This window comes from Giraffa tippelskirchi, chromosome 8, assembly GCF_054371585.1.
Source record: "Giraffa tippelskirchi isolate mGirTip1 chromosome 8, T2T-mGirTip1v1.2.pri, whole genome shotgun sequence".
NCBI classification, from domain to species: domain Eukaryota; kingdom Metazoa; phylum Chordata; class Mammalia; order Artiodactyla; family Giraffidae; genus Giraffa; species Giraffa tippelskirchi.
The window spans coordinates 67,028,833-67,044,686 of NC_137282.1; the positions used below are offsets into that span (position 1 = coordinate 67,028,833).

Genomic DNA, 15,854 nt, shown 5'->3' on the forward strand with positions numbered 1-15,854 from the left:
CTCTTTCCAGGGATTGGTGTGGGCTTGATCTTCCTTCTTCCATCTCTCGCCGTTTTGTGAGAACAGGTCCTTCCTTCCCTTCTGGGTTAGATGGACCCGTGGGGATCACTTCAGTGAATGGCATTGTCAGTGGGGGTGATAATTCCCTTCTCATTGGAAGACTTTGCTGTGAGTATTAGAAATGCAAGTGATTTCTCTTCCCCTTCCTCCCTGTCCATCTCTCAGAGCCACCGGGAAACAGAGGCCTCACCCAGGGTCACACAGGCCTGAGGAGGTACAACTAGACTGTTGATTCTTCAGGCCCTCAGTGCTGGACATCATCCGGGATACTCTGTGTGTGTCTTCCTCAGTCTGGTGTCCCTTCAGACCTTTCCCTAGTTTTCACAGGCTTGTTGTGTTGGTGTTCTTTGTCTGTTTGGAGACACATCCTTGATAAGCTTTGTGTTTCCACTCATTCGTCTCGCGATGTGTGACCTGTCTTTTGCTTTTGTACTGAGGTCTTTCCCACAGTAGATATCTTTGATTTTGCAAAGTCCACTGTATTCTCCTGGTTTTTTTTGTGGACTGCCTTTTAGTTTTGTGTGTGAAGACTCAAAGCACGTGTCCGGTTTCGGCTCATTGTTCCTCTAGATTTGTGACAAGTTTTCATGGAATGTTTGTCTAGGGATAACTGGAAGTGAACTCGGTGTAAGGTGTCAAGTCTCCATCTTCATTCATGTCATCCCCTGCAGTTTCCAATACCCTGTTCCTGAGTGGTATTGGAGACCTTGAGGGAAGTTTGCTTGCATTGGAGTTTGCGTTTCCACCTTGATTAACTTCACACTGTTCTGCCCTCAGGGACACTGTCAAGGGGGAGTGAGGAGCAGCCTGCACTTCCAGCAGTGACCACACGGTGGGGCGAGTGCTGCTCTCCCCTCTGGGAGCCCCAGGCCACAGGCATCCCAGTGAGGAGCCAGCTCTGTGCTCAGCTGAAAGGAGTTAGTCTCTCAGGAGCCTCTGAGCCCTTCCGTTTGGATCACCCAGGGTGGGCATTTACTGTGACAGAAAAAATTGCCCTGAATTCCATGGACGGAAGAGCCTGGCTGTGTAGAGATCGTGAGTTGCCGTGAATCAGACACAACTGAGGACACAAAAATTCAATAGATTAAAACACTTTTTGGGTGTGGGGGGGAGTGAAAGGGGGTGATGTGGGTTTTTTTGTCTTATAAAATAGCCAAGGGAAATCTAGTTTAAACCTAAATTCACATATATGGGATAGGTATAGCTCTCCGTCACCCTATTAAAAAAACTACTAAACTTTTTTGAAAGTTTATTTTGTAGCTTCCTTGAGCACTTCATTGTGAAGCTTTTTTTTTTTTTTTCTGTGACTTTGGCCTCATTAAAAAGTACGGTTTGCCTTTACTGGATAATTTTGTTCATTGGTTTCTTAGGGAATCTTGGTAATATTTGAGTTTCCTGGGGAGTATGGTCACATGACCTGGCCCTGGCCAATCGGTGCCTTCCACCTCCTTGGCCACTGTGATTGGCTCCGGACTGGGGCAGTGCCCAATCGGGGCCCAGGGCCGGGCCTCACGTTAGAAGCCAGGGGAAGAGGAGCTCTCGTCCTGCTGGGGTAGGGGAAGGGGTGGGGCCGGGGGAGGTCAGGCTCCATAAGTGGGAGGGGCGTGAGGTCCGCCTGCGGCAGTTGGTGACCTTCCTGCTCCCCTCAGGGCAGAGCCGCCGGCGTGAGAATGAGGGCGCTGCTGAGCCCAGGGACTGGGATGGCCTGTTGCTGCTGTGGTCCCAGAGCTCCACCCGAGACCTGAGGGAAGCCGTCTGCCCGTGAGTCCTCTCCCGCTTGTCTGTCAGCTTGTTTGAAACATGCTGGGTTTTCTGCCCAGCTGGCTAAGGGGAGTCCCTGGAAACGCAAGGGTGTGGGTTTTGGCAGACTTCAGGGAAGACATGCCAGATGAGCCTGGGAGACTCCAGCTTAATCTGGATTCAGGAGATATCTCCTCGGGCCAGCTAGTAATTGTAGGATAAGCCTAATGAGTCTTCACAGGATGAAGAGAGTAACGTGCCAAGGTAGCAATCGATGTCCTCATTCGAGAGGTTGAAGCTGGTGCTCAGAGAAGCGGGGAACTTGGCCAGAACAAGCAGGTGTGCACCCAGACAGAACCCCCAGATCCGGCCATTGGAGCTCAGGGAGGCCACTGGTGTGGCTTGTCCCTGTGGCAGGGGCCGAGGCATGCAGCCCACCCTGATTCCTGCGGGGGCCTGACTTGGGAAGTGCCATCTGGTAGCTTTGAGACTCACCAAACCAAATTGCACTGGAGAGAGGAAGGACACCTTCCTTCATCCACCCCCCACCCCCGCCGGATTCCCACATACCCTGACCCCTTTCTCTGGATTTCGGAGCCATTTCCAGAGTCCCGCTCATATGACCTCATTCGAAGTGCACTGTGGACGAGCTGCCATCTGCAGCTGCTACCACAGCAGCCAAGGGCTTTAGCTCCCGAGTACCTCCCTTCCTTTGGAACTTGGGGGCCCTCTACTCCCCACTTGCACACCACACACCTTTGCTGAGGATTGTGGGGACCCTCACTCAGTTTGCAGCACGTTGTAGCCATCCCTGTCCTCTCAATACCTCCCTTGAAACTCAGCTTGTGAGCTCCTTTGGAGCAGCGTGGCCCACCTGCAACACTGCAACGGAAGAGACACAGCTGACAGTGAAACAGCAGCTTAGATCTGACGGCCGGAAAGCTCTGTCAAAAGGGACCTCCCTCTTCACACCGTAGAGGCTCTAGGAGCCGCCAGGGTTTCGGAACCAGTGCTGGGGCCAAAAGGACTCCACAGCTGTTTTCCTTCCTGGGGAGGGTTCTGGCTCGAGTGGGAATGGCTCAAGTCTCCTAAGGTTCTGAAAGCCCACTGTGTGCAGATTCACGGTACACAGAGAGCAGAAGGTGGAGTCCTGTCCTGGAGGTGGTCACAGCTCACGGATGAGCCAGGCAGGCAGGCAGGCAGGGCATGAGAACACCTGAGCTGCCTTCATGAGTGAATGGTGTGGGGGCAGAGGAAGAGAAGCCGGTCTGCTCCCTCGTGTGGTGCCCAGGGCAGGTTGTCCCCAGAGGAATCCCTTACGACAGTGAGGACTATCACGGCTGTTTCCCAAGGGGTTCTGTCAGTGCGTGTCTTCCCCGGAGCGGTCAGGCCGTCTCTAAAATACACTGGCCATGGGCATTGCCTCTCCTTGGAACTTCCCATCTGTTTCTCTTTTTTATGGAACAGTGAATTTCTAGAGGGGTTCTGGGCCACAAGGATGTTGGGTCATTTTCTAGCCTTCTGTCATGAAGAACGCTTTCCTGGGCGTTGGGGTGGTTTGTTGTTCCAGCTCCCTTTCTTGGCTTCTTTTGGGAGCTGGTGCAACAAGAGGAGCTCAGCCTCTGCCTTCTGGCTGAGATGGCACCCTTCAAACAGCAATGCCTGCCTGGAGATAATGATGGCATTTGCCAAAAGGGCTTCGTTTGGCACATGGTATCTTGAAAGGACGTACAACGTCCTTTCGGCTATCAAAGGCTAGTTCAAAGGACATAAACATGAGAACTCTCCAGTGGAGTCTTACAGTAGGTGGAGCGTCCGAAAAAAACTCCTTCAGTCATTTCACTGAGAGTCATTGATTGGGGACACCAAGAATATAGGAAGGAATGCAGAAGGAAAAGATGAAATTGTGTTCAGGATCGGGCGGAGGGATGAACAGGGCGTGCTTGCCTTGAATCCAGGCTTTGTTGGGGGGTGGGGCATAAAGATGGAACGGGTCTGAAACTACAAAGTGGTGATGGTAACACAGTATCACCAGAGTTACACAACAGTGTTCCCAAATTGCAACAATGATGAAAAAGTTTACTAATCCCAACTTAACCAACAAAAATACAGGAAACCATGCAAAAAAGAAAACATCACCAGAAAGGTGGAAACAAACCAAATGCAAAGCAGTTCGGGGGAAAGGAACTCCATGTCCCCTGGGGGCAGACCGAGTTGACGGCGTCCACGGTGAGCAGACAGGGATGGAGGCTGCAGAGCCGACCGCTCCCCTGGACGTGGTGTTTCCGGCAAGGGCTCTGGGTCTCTGTCCAGAGCGGGGGCTCGTTCTCCCTGCAGGGGTGGGTGAGTCATCGTGGGCGTCTGGGTGTTGCGCGGGAGCCAGGGCAGGCTCTCCCTGCCGAGGCGGTGACTCCTCCTCTGCCTCGGGTTCTCCTGCCAAAGGCCGAGCAGGTAGAGGTGCACGTGGAGGTGGAGGTTCTGGCTGAGGGGGTGGGACATCAGTGCCTGGGGCTGGGGGTCCTGCAGGCACGGAGATCCGATCTGCCCGGTGTGCTGGCCAGTACCCAGCTGGCCTGGTGTCTCTGCGAGGGCAAGTCTCGGTTCTCCATCTGCCCTCGGTGGATCCCTGGGTCCTGCACCTGGAGCCACCACCTCTGTAGGGACAGGTCTGGGAAGTGGAGCCTGGTTCCAGTTGGAGGCCAGTGCTAGAGCTGTGGGAGAAGCATCGTTTGCCCGCAGGCCAGCCTTGGCATGTGCGTATCCCGGGACAGAAAGCTTCCAAGAGATTCCCAAAGAATACCCAGGGTCGGATGTCTTTTGGGACTGAAGTGTGCAAGATGGGGGGCGGGGGGTGTGAGGCCAGCGCTTGCTGCAGGCCCAGCAGCAGCTTTCGGGGACTCGTCCCTGTGTAGCTCAGCACCCCCTCCGCACACACTCCCGTACACCAGCCCCAGCGTCCTCACCTCTGTGCTCTGGCGTGCTGGGCTCCAGGTCCTCCTGCTGCCTCAGAGGCCGGGGTTCTCGGGACTCTGGGTCGGAGCCGGGTGTGCTGAGCTCCGTGGCAGCCTCAGACTGGGCCGCCGGGTGTATCCTGGGCGGTGTCTCGGCAGCAGGCCTTCCCCGCCTCCGCTTCGCCCCCGGTGGGGCTGATGCCTCCGTGGGCACGCTCACCTGGAGCCTGCACTGGGCCTCACGGGCGGGGGGGTGGTGCTCCGACCCCTCCCTCCGGGAGCTGGATGGGGTGTCCCCGTCCTCGGCCTCATCACGTGGGAAGCTCTGCAACGACAGTGACCGTCAGCCAGCCATGCTGGGAGTTTTCCGAGCTGGGCCTGGCCAGTGGAGCCGCTGCTTCGGCCTGCTCGAACTTCTCTGCCCAGAAGGGTCAGAGACGTGTGTCTGCTCAGATCCCCACCCGGGAGGAAAGAGACCCACCTGAGGGTGTGAGGTCAGCCTGGGCGGCCGGCCCTGCCCGCACTCTCCCCATCCCGCCCAGCATGCTCTCCCCTGGGGTGTGGACACAACTTGTCCGCAGGCTTCTGACCCCACATCCACCTGGGCTTCCTTGAGGGAGACACACCCCGAGAAACCCGCATCCACACACACAGGCAAAGGACCCGGTGTTTCCGGGTGGCATGGGAGAGGTGGCCTGGCCCGGCCTGGGGCTCCCCGTGTTACCTTTCTGTTTCTCCGGGCAAAGGGCCAGAGGCGTCTCGGGGGTGCCCTGAGCCAACGTCGACAGGGTGCCCACGCACACTGCCTGTGAGCTCTCCTGAGGCCCCGGCCTCTGGGCAGGGGCAAACAGCAGAACATCTCGGCAGCAAGTGATCTGGCTGGGGGCTCCTCTCCGCTCTCGAGGCCTGGATACCCGGGTTGCGGGTTCTGTTGGGTTCTGTTGCCGGCAGGTGACATCATTTCCTGGGGTTCGTGCTGAGGTCCCTTCCCCAAAACTTCCCAAGGGAATCCCTGGGTTTCTGACTGCTCGACCACCACCCTTAAGCCATGTGCAGGCACAGTGACACCCACCCAGCCCAGCCGACAGCCCTGGGGAGGCCTGGGTGCAGCCAGGGCCTGAGCTCCGAGGGCCCCGCTGCTCTCAGACCAGGCTCCTTCTTCTCATAAGTGGTGTGGCCCTGGACAAGCATATGCCCCTCAGGGTTTCCCCAGTCTCTCCATCTGCAGAGTGGCGGTCATTCTCCCATCTGCTTCCTAGGTCTGTCGGCCTACGAGCAGCTCCATGCCTTTCCACCTGGGGCCGATATCACGTGGAGCGTGTGCGCTGAGACTTCAGAAAGAAAGATTCCTTCCTGGGCTGACACAGCACAGAATGGGGCAGAACGAGGCCTGGATGTGCCGTGGTACCCAGGAAAAGGCACTCCCCCTCCTGACTGTTTTGAGACCCCGCATCCAAGTTGGAGGACCGAAAGGAAGACTCGAAGGTCTCCCTCTCTTATAGAAAAGAGTGGCCAACTTTCTGGTCCTCTGTTTCCATTGAGATTCTGTTCAAGTGTCCCAGCTCGGCTTCTGCGGGTGGCTGAGCTTCTAATGGCTCCCTGCGTTCTTGTCTTTTCCTCTCCAAACCTTCCGTCCTTTTCCCCCTTCTGGGGTGGATGGGCGCTGTCATTGCTTCTACCTTCGAGACAGATTGATGAAAAGTCTGGACCATCGACTCCTTTCCTCTCTTTGGTTCCGTGTCTCTCTCTGGCTGTGTCCCTCTCTTTTCCTTTCTCAATTCAGTCTGTGTCTTCCTCTTTCTCTCTCGTGTGTGGACGGATGGATGCTAGGAATGCACGTGTATATGATTAGATGAGGGTTATGTTTTAGGGATAGGTTAGAGGGAGAGAAAGGCTTTAGGTCGGAGTTGGTCATGGGGGAAGGGTCAAGGGTGGTGGTGGTGTTTCTTGGAATCTGAGTGCTGTGCATTCTTCGTCTCTTTCCATATGAACCCCTTCTCAGATACACCACTTGCAAGGAGTCTCTCGTGTTCCGTTTCCTCTCTTTTGCATTTGTGAATGCTTGCTTAGCTTCTCTGTTGTGAAGAGGTTCCATTGGATGGAAACCCATTGGTGTACTTCGTGTACCTCTTTCCCTTACTTGAAGAGACCCATTTCTACCTCCGCCCAGCAAATGGCAAGGAGACTCTGATGTTAAGGAGCCTTTGACCTACGCTTCTTTCTAGCTATCTCATGACATCAGCCTTTAGGGTGAGGTTTTCCCCGATATTGAGGTGGTCTGAGATCAAAACCAATAGCGTTCTTCAGATGTAGCTGTCTGGTTTTCCCATGGACATGTATTGAAGAGGCTTTCTTGTTCCCATTTGGATATTCTCCCCTTCTGTGTCAGAGATGAGTTGAGCATGGATGCTGGGGTCTGTGTCTGGACCCTCAACTTTATTCCATCGATCTGGATCTGTGTGTGTTGTTGTATTCCCAATAGCATACTGTCCGGCTCCTGCTGCTGCTGCTGCGGCTAAGTCACTTCAGTCGTGTCTGACTCTGCGCGACCCCATGGCCTGCAGCCTACCAGGCTCCTCCGTCCAGGGCATTTTCCAGGCAAGAGTACTGGAGTGGGTCGCCATTGCCTTCTCCGATACTCTCCTGAGGATCCTAGTTTGGTCGTCTGATTTCCTTTCACACAACCTTGGATGTCCGTATCGGGGCTTTTTCGTCGGATTGTATTGACAATTTAGGCTCTTTTCTGTTTCCGTACCCCTTTTGCAATTCTTGGTTGGGTGCGAAAATGCATTGGCATTTTGGGAGGAATAGCATCGAAGCTGTGGATTGCCTTGTGGGGCTGGGATATCATTTTCCAAATAGGAATTCTTTCAAGCCCTGAGCACAGCTTCTCTTTCCAGGGATTGGTGTGGGCTTGATCTTCCTTCTTCCATCTCTCGCCGTTTTGTGAGAACAGGTCCTTCCTTCCCTTCTGGGTTAGATGGACCCGTGGGGATCACTTCAGTGAATGGCATTGTCAGTGGGGGTGATAATTCCCTTCTCATTGGAAGACTTTGCTGTGAGTATTAGAAATGCAAGTGATTTCTCTTCCCCTTCCTCCCTGTCCATCTCTCAGAGCCACCGGGAAACAGAGGCCTCACCCAGGGTCACACAGGCCTGAGGAGGTACAACTAGACTGTTGATTCTTCAGGCCCTCAGTGCTGGACATCATCCGGGATACTCTGTGTGTGTCTTCCTCAGTCTGGTGTCCCTTCAGACCTTTCCCTAGTTTTCACAGGCTTGTTGTGTTGGTGTTCTTTGTCTGTTTGGAGACACATCCTTGATAAGCTTTGTGTTTCCACTCATTCGTCTCGCGATGTGTGACCTGTCTTTTGCTTTTGTACTGAGGTCTTTCCCACAGTAGATATCTTTGATTTTGCAAAGTCCACTGTATTCTCCTGGTTTTTTTTGTGGACTGCCTTTTAGTTTTGTGTGTGAAGACTCAAAGCACGTGTCCGGTTTCGGCTCATTGTTCCTCTAGATTTGTGACAAGTTTTCATGGAATGTTTGTCTAGGGATAACTGGAAGTGAACTCGGTGTAAGGTGTCAAGTCTCCATCTTCATTCATGTCATCCCCTGCAGTTTCCAATACCCTGTTCCTGAGTGGTATTGGAGACCTTGAGGGAAGTTTGCTTGCATTGGAGTTTGCGTTTCCACCTTGATTAACTTCACACTGTTCTGCCCTCAGGGACACTGTCAAGGGGGAGTGAGGAGCAGCCTGCACTTCCAGCAGTGACCACACGGTGGGGCGAGTGCTGCTCTCCCCTCTGGGAGCCCCAGGCCACAGGCATCCCAGTGAGGAGCCAGCTCTGTGCTCAGCTGAAAGGAGTTAGTCTCTCAGGAGCCTCTGAGCCCTTCCGTTTGGATCACCCAGGGTGGGCATTTACTGTGACAGAAAAAATTGCCCTGAATTCCATGGACGGAAGAGCCTGGCTGTGTAGAGATCGTGAGTTGCCGTGAATCAGACACAACTGAGGACACAAAAATTCAATAGATTAAAACACTTTTTGGGTGTGGGGGGGAGTGAAAGGGGGTGATGTGGGTTTTTTTGTCTTATAAAATAGCCAAGGGAAATCTAGTTTAAACCTAAATTCACATATATGGGATAGGTATAGCTCTCCGTCACCCTATTAAAAAAACTACTAAACTTTTTTGAAAGTTTATTTTGTAGCTTCCTTGAGCACTTCATTGTGAAGCTTTTTTTTTTTTTTTTTCTGTGACTTTGGCCTCATTAAAAAGTACGGTTTGCCTTTACTGGATAATTTTGTTCATTGGTTTCTTAGGGAATCTTGGTAATATTTGAGTTTCCTGGGGAGTATGGTCACATGACCTGGCCCTGGCCAATCGGTGCCTTCCACCTCCTTGGCCACTGTGATTGGCTCCGGACTGGGGCAGTGCCCAATCGGGGCCCAGGGCCGGGCCTCACGTTAGAAGCCAGGGGAAGAGGAGCTCTCGTCCTGCTGGGGTAGGGGAAGGGGTGGGGCCGGGGGAGGTCAGGCTCCATAAGTGGGAGGGGCGTGAGGTCCGCCTGCGGCAGTTGGTGACCTTCCTGCTCCCCTCAGGGCAGAGCCGCCGGCGTGAGAATGAGGGCGCTGCTGAGCCCAGGGACTGGGATGGCCTGTTGCTGCTGTGGTCCCAGAGCTCCACCCGAGACCTGAGGGAAGCCGTCTGCCCGTGAGTCCTCTCCCGCTTGTCTGTCAGCTTGTTTGAAACATGCTGGGTTTTCTGCCCAGCTGGCTAAGGGGAGTCCCTGGAAACGCAAGGGTGTGGGTTTTGGCAGACTTCAGGGAAGACATGCCAGATGAGCCTGGGAGACTCCAGCTTAATCTGGATTCAGGAGATATCTCCTCGGGCCAGCTAGTAATTGTAGGATAAGCCTAATGAGTCTTCACAGGATGAAGAGAGTAACGTGCCAAGGTAGCAATCGATGTCCTCATTCGAGAGGTTGAAGCTGGTGCTCAGAGAAGCGGGGAACTTGGCCAGAACAAGCAGGTGTGCACCCAGACAGAACCCCCAGATCCGGCCATTGGAGCTCAGGGAGGCCACTGGTGTGGCTTGTCCCTGTGGCAGGGGCCGAGGCATGCAGCCCACCCTGATTCCTGCGGGGGCCTGACTTGGGAAGTGCCATCTGGTAGCTTTGAGACTCACCAAACCAAATTGCACTGGAGAGAGGAAGGACACCTTCCTTCATCCACCCCCCACCCCCGCCGGATTCCCACATACCCTGACCCCTTTCTCTGGATTTCGGAGCCATTTCCAGAGTCCCGCTCATATGACCTCATTCGAAGTGCACTGTGGACGAGCTGCCATCTGCAGCTGCTACCACAGCAGCCAAGGGCTTTAGCTCCCGAGTACCTCCCTTCCTTTGGAACTTGGGGGCCCTCTACTCCCCACTTGCACACCACACACCTTTGCTGAGGATTGTGGGGACCCTCACTCAGTTTGCAGCACGTTGTAGCCATCCCTGTCCTCTCAATACCTCCCTTGAAACTCAGCTTGTGAGCTCCTTTGGAGCAGCGTGGCCCACCTGCAACACTGCAACGGAAGAGACACAGCTGACAGTGAAACAGCAGCTTAGATCTGACGGCCGGAAAGCTCTGTCAAAAGGGACCTCCCTCTTCACACCGTAGAGGCTCTAGGAGCCGCCAGGGTTTCGGAACCAGTGCTGGGGCCAAAAGGACTCCACAGCTGTTTTCCTTCCTGGGGAGGGTTCTGGCTCGAGTGGGAATGGCTCAAGTCTCCTAAGGTTCTGAAAGCCCACTGTGTGCAGATTCACGGTACACAGAGAGCAGAAGGTGGAGTCCTGTCCTGGAGGTGGTCACAGCTCACGGATGAGCCAGGCAGGCAGGCAGGCAGGGCATGAGAACACCTGAGCTGCCTTCATGAGTGAATGGTGTGGGGGCAGAGGAAGAGAAGCCGGTCTGCTCCCTCGTGTGGTGCCCAGGGCAGGTTGTCCCCAGAGGAATCCCTTATGACAGTGAGGACTATCACGGCTGTTTCCCAAGGGGTTCTGTCAGTGCGTGTCTTCCCCGGAGCGGTCAGGCCGTCTCTAAAATACACTGGCCATGGGCATTGCCTCTCCTTGGAACTTCCCATCTGTTTCTCTTTTTTATGGAACAGTGAATTTCTAGAGGGGTTCTGGGCCACAAGGATGTTGGGTCATTTTCTAGCCTTCTGTCATGAAGAACGCTTTCCTGGGCGTTGGGGTGGTTTGTTGTTCCAGCTCCCTTTCTTGGCTTCTTTTGGGAGCTGGTGCAACAAGAGGAGCTCAGCCTCTGCCTTCTGGCTGAGATGGCACCCTTCAAACAGCAATGCCTGCCTGGAGATAATGATGGCATTTGCCAAAAGGGCTTCGTTTGGCACATGGTATCTTGAAAGGAAGTACAACGTCCTTTCGGCTATCAAAGGCTAGTTCAAAGGACATAAACATGAGAACTCTCCAGTGGAGTCTTACAGTAGGTGGAGCGTCCGAAAAAAACTCCTTCAGTCATTTCACTGAGAGTCATTGATTGGGGACACCAAGAATATAGGAAGGAATGCAGAAGGAAAAGATGAAACTGTGTTCAGGATCGGGCGGAGGGATGAACAGGGCGTGCTTGCCTTGAATCCAGGCTTTGTTGGGGGGTGGGGCATAAAGATGGAACGGGTCTGAAACTACAAAGTGGTGATGGTAACACAGTATCACCAGAGTTACACAACAGTGTTCCCAAATTGCAACAATGATGAAAAAGTTTACTAATCCCAACTTAACCAACAAAAATACAGGAAACCATGCAAAAAAGAAAACATCACCAGAAAGGTGGAAACAAACCAAATGCAAAGCAGTTCGGGGGAAAGGAACTCCATGTCCCCTGGGGGCAGACCGAGTTGACGGCGTCCACGGTGAGCAGACAGGGATGGAGGCTGCAGAGCCGACCGCTCCCCTGGACGTGGTGTTTCCGGCAAGGGCTCTGGGTCTCTGTCCAGAGCGGGGGCTCGTTCTCCCTGCAGGGGTGGGTGAGTCATCGTGGGCGTCTGGGTGTTGCGCGGGAGCCAGGGCAGGCTCTCCCTGCCGAGGCGGTGACTCCTCCTCTGCCTCGGGTTCTCCTGCCAAAGGCCGAGCAGGTAGAGGTGCACGTGGAGGTGGAGGTTCTGGCTGAGGGGGTGGGACATCAGTGCCTGGGGCTGGGGGTCCTGCAGGCACGGAGATCCGATCTGCCCGGTGTGCTGGCCAGTACCCAGCTGGCCTGGTGTCTCTGCGAGGGCAAGTCTCGGTTCTCCATCTGCCCTCGGTGGATCCCTGGGTCCTGCACCTGGAGCCACCACCTCTGTAGGGACAGGTCTGGGAAGTGGAGCCTGGTTCCAGTTGGAGGCCAGTGCTAGAGCTGTGGGAGAAGCATCGTTTGCCCGCAGGCCAGCCTTGGCATGTGCGTATCCCGGGACAGAAAGCTTCCAAGAGATTCCCAAAGAATACCCAGGGTCGGATGTCTTTTGGGACTGAAGTGTGCAAGATGGGGGGCGGGGGGTGTGAGGCCAGCGCTTGCTGCAGGCCCAGCAGCAGCTTTCGGGGACTCGTCCCTGTGTAGCTCAGCACCCCCTCCGCACACACTCCCGTACACCAGCCCCAGCGTCCTCACCTCTGTGCTCTGGCGTGCTGGGCTCCAGGTCCTCCTGCTGCCTCAGAGGCCGGGGTTCTCGGGACTCTGGGTCGGAGCCGGGTGTGCTGAGCTCCGTGGCAGCCTCAGACTGGGCCGCCGGGTGTATCCTGGGCGGTGTCTCGGCAGCAGGCCTTCCCCGCCTCCGCTTCGCCCCCGGTGGGGCTGATGCCTCCGTGGGCACGCTCACCTGGAGCCTGCACTGGGCCTCACGGGCGGGGGGGTGGTGCTCCGACCCCTCCCTCCGGGAGCTGGATGGGGTGTCCCCGTCCTCGGCCTCATCACGTGGGAAGCTCTGCAACGACAGTGACCGTCAGCCAGCCATGCTGGGAGTTTTCCGAGCTGGGCCTGGCCAGTGGAGCCGCTGCTTCGGCCTGCTCGAACTTCTCTGCCCAGAAGGGTCAGAGACGTGTGTCTGCTCAGATCCCCACCCGGGAGGAAAGAGACCCACCTGAGGGTGTGAGGTCAGCCTGGGCGGCCGGCCCTGCCCGCACTCTCCCCATCCCGCCCAGCATGCTCTCCCCTGGGGTGTGGACACAACTTGTCCGCAGGCTTCTGACCCCACATCCACCTGGGCTTCCTTGAGGGAGACACACCCCGAGAAACCCGCATCCACACACACAGGCAAAGGACCCGGTGTTTCCGGGTGGCATGGGAGAGGTGGCCTGGCCCGGCCTGGGGCTCCCCGTGTTACCTTTCTGTTTCTCCGGGCAAAGGGCCAGAGGCGTCTCGGGGGTGCCCTGAGCCAACGTCGACAGGGTGCCCACGCACACTGCCTGTGAGCTCTCCTGAGGCCCCGGCCTCTGGGCAGGGGCAAACAGCAGAACATCTCGGCAGCAAGTGATCTGGCTGGGGGCTCCTCTCCGCTCTCGAGGCCTGGATACCCGGATTGCGGGTTCTGTTGGGTTCTGTTGCCGGCAGGTGACATCATTTCCTGGGGTTCGTGCTGAGGTCCCTTCCCCAAAACTTCCCAAGCGAATCCCTGGGTTTCTGACTGCTCGACCACCACCCTTAAGCCATGTGCAGGCACAGTGACACCCACCCAGCCCAGCCGACAGCCCTGGGGAGGCCTGGGTGCAGCCAGGGCCTGAGCTCCGAGGGCCCCGCTGCTCTCAGACCAGGCTCCTTCTTCTCATAAGTGGTGTGGCCCTGGACAAGCATATGCCCCTCAGGGTTTCCCCAGTCTCTCCATCTGCAGAGTGGCGGTCATTCTCCCATCTGCTTCCTAGGTCTGTCGGCCTACGAGCAGCTCCATGCCTTTCCACCTGGGGCCGATATCACGTGGAGCGTGTGCGCTGAGACTTCAGAAAGAAAGATTCCTTCCTGGGCTGACACAGCACAGAATGGGGCAGAACGAGGCCTGGATGTGCCGTGGTACCCAGGAAAAGGCACTCCCCCTCCTGACTGTTTTGAGACCCCGCATCCAAGTTGGAGGACCGAAAGGAAGACTCGAAGGTCTCCCTCTCTTATAGAAAAGAGTGGCCAACTTTCTGGTCCTCTGTTTCCATTGAGATTCTGTTCAAGTGTCCCAGCTCGGCTTCTGCGGGTGGCTGAGCTTCTAATGGCTCCCTGCGTTCTTGTCTTTTCCTCTCCAAACCTTCCGTCCTTTTCCCCCTTCTGGGGTGGATGGGCGCTGTCATTGCTTCTACCTTCGAGACAGATTGATGAAAAGTCTGGACCATCGACTCCTTTCCTCTCTTTGGTTCCGTGTCTCTCTCTGGCTGTGTCCCTCTCTTTTCCTTTCTCAATTCAGTCTGTGTCTTCCTCTTTCTCTCTCGTGTGTGGACGGATGGATGCTAGGAATGCACGTGTATATGATTAGATGAGGGTTATGTTTTAGGGATAGGTTAGAGGGAGAGAAAGGCTTTAGGTCGGAGTTGGTCATGGGGGAAGGGTCAAGGGTGGTGGTGGTGTTTCTTGGAATCTGAGTGCTGTGCATTCTTCGTCTCTTTCCATATGAACCCCTTCTCAGATACACCACTTGCAAGGAGTCTCTCGTGTTCCGTTTCCTCTCTTTTGCATTTGTGAATGCTTGCTTAGCTTCTCTGTTGTGAAGAGGTTCCATTGGATGGAAACCCATTGGTGTACTTCGTGTACCTCTTTCCCTTACTTGAAGAGACCCATTTCTACCTCCGCCCAGCAAATGGCAAGGAGACTCTGATGTTAAGGAGCCTTTGACCTACGCTTCTTTCTAGCTATCTCATGACATCAGCCTTTAGGGTGAGGTTTTCCCCGATATTGAGGTGGTCTGAGATCAAAACCAATAGCGTTCTTCAGATGTAGCTGTCTGGTTTTCCCATGGACATGTATTGAAGAGGCTTTCTTGTTCCCATTTGGATATTCTCCCCTTCTGTGTCAGAGATGAGTTGAGCATGGATGCTGGGGTCTGTGTCTGGACCCTCAACTTTATTCCATCGATCTGGATCTGTGTGTGTTGTTGTATTCCCAATAGCATACTGTCCGGCTCCTGCTGCTGCTGCTGCGGCTAAGTCACTTCAGTCGTGTCTGACTCTGCGCAACCCCATGGCCTGCAGCCTACCAGGCTCCTCCGTCCAGGGCATTTTCCAGGCAAGAGTACTGGAGTGGGTCGCCATTGCCTTCTCCGATACTCTCCTGAGGATCCTAGTTTGGTCGTCTGATTTCCTTTCACACAACCTTGGATGTCCGTATCGGGGCTTTTTCGTCGGATTGTATTGACAATTTAGGCTCTTTTCTGTTTCCGTACCCCTTTTGCAATTCTTGGTTGGGTGCGAAAATGCATTGGCATTTTGGGAGGAATAGCATCGAAGCTGTGGATTGCCTTGTGGGGCTGGGATATCATTTTCCAAATAGGAATTCTTTCAAGCCCTGAGCACAGCTTCTCTTTCCAGGGATTGGTGTGGGCTTGATCTTCCTTCTTCCATCTCTCGCCGTTTTGTGAGAACAGGTCCTTCCTTCCCTTCTGGGTTAGATGGACCCGTGGGGATCACTTCAGTGAATGGCATTGTCAGTGGGGGTGATAATTCCCTTCTCATTGGAAGACTTTGCTGTGAGTATTAGAAATGCAAGTGATTTCTCTTCCCCTTCCTCCCTGTCCATCTCTCAGAGCCACCGGGAAACAGAGGCCTCACCCAGGGTCACACAGGCCTGAGGAGGTACAACTAGACTGTTGATTCTTCAGGCCCTCAGTGCTGGACATCATCCGGGATACTCTGTGTGTGTCTTCCTCAGTCTGGTGTCCCTTCAGACCTTTCCCTAGTTTTCACAGGCTTGTTGTGTTGGTGTTCTTTGTCTGTTTGGAGACACATCCTTGATAAGCTTTGTGTTTCCACTCATTCGTCTCGCGATGTGTGACCTGTCTTTTGCTTTTGTACTGAGGTCTTTCCCACAGTAGATATCTTTGATTTTGCAAAGTCCACTGTATTCTCCTGGTTTTTTTTGTGGACTGCCT

At 54.7% G+C, this 15,854-nt stretch overlaps 2 protein-coding genes across 2 annotated transcripts; both read right to left on the reverse strand.

Annotated features, from left to right (window-relative positions):
• Nucleotides 1–1,601: 1,601 nt before the first annotated feature.
• LOC145517313 (uncharacterized) lies at nucleotides 1,602–5,644 on the reverse strand. Its single transcript, XM_081519591.1, has 3 exons — nucleotides 5,476–5,644; nucleotides 4,764–5,076; nucleotides 1,602–4,511 (listed from the first exon to the last, which is right to left on the reverse strand). Exons 1-3 carry the CDS (start codon nucleotides 5,608–5,610, stop codon nucleotides 3,883–3,885), a joined length of 1,077 nt encoding a protein of 358 aa, XP_081375717.1. The 5' UTR covers nucleotides 5,611–5,644; the 3' UTR covers nucleotides 1,602–3,882.
• A 5,860-nt stretch (nucleotides 5,645–11,504) lies between these two features.
• LOC145517305 (uncharacterized) lies at nucleotides 11,505–13,296 on the reverse strand. The gene is made up of 3 exons (XM_081519584.1): nucleotides 13,119–13,296; nucleotides 12,407–12,719; nucleotides 11,505–12,154 (listed from the first exon to the last, which is right to left on the reverse strand). The coding sequence occupies exons 1-3, from the start codon at nucleotides 13,251–13,253 to the stop codon at nucleotides 11,526–11,528; spliced, it is 1,077 nt and encodes a 358-aa protein (XP_081375710.1). The 5' UTR covers nucleotides 13,254–13,296; the 3' UTR covers nucleotides 11,505–11,525.
• Nucleotides 13,297–15,854: the final 2,558 nt, after the last annotated feature.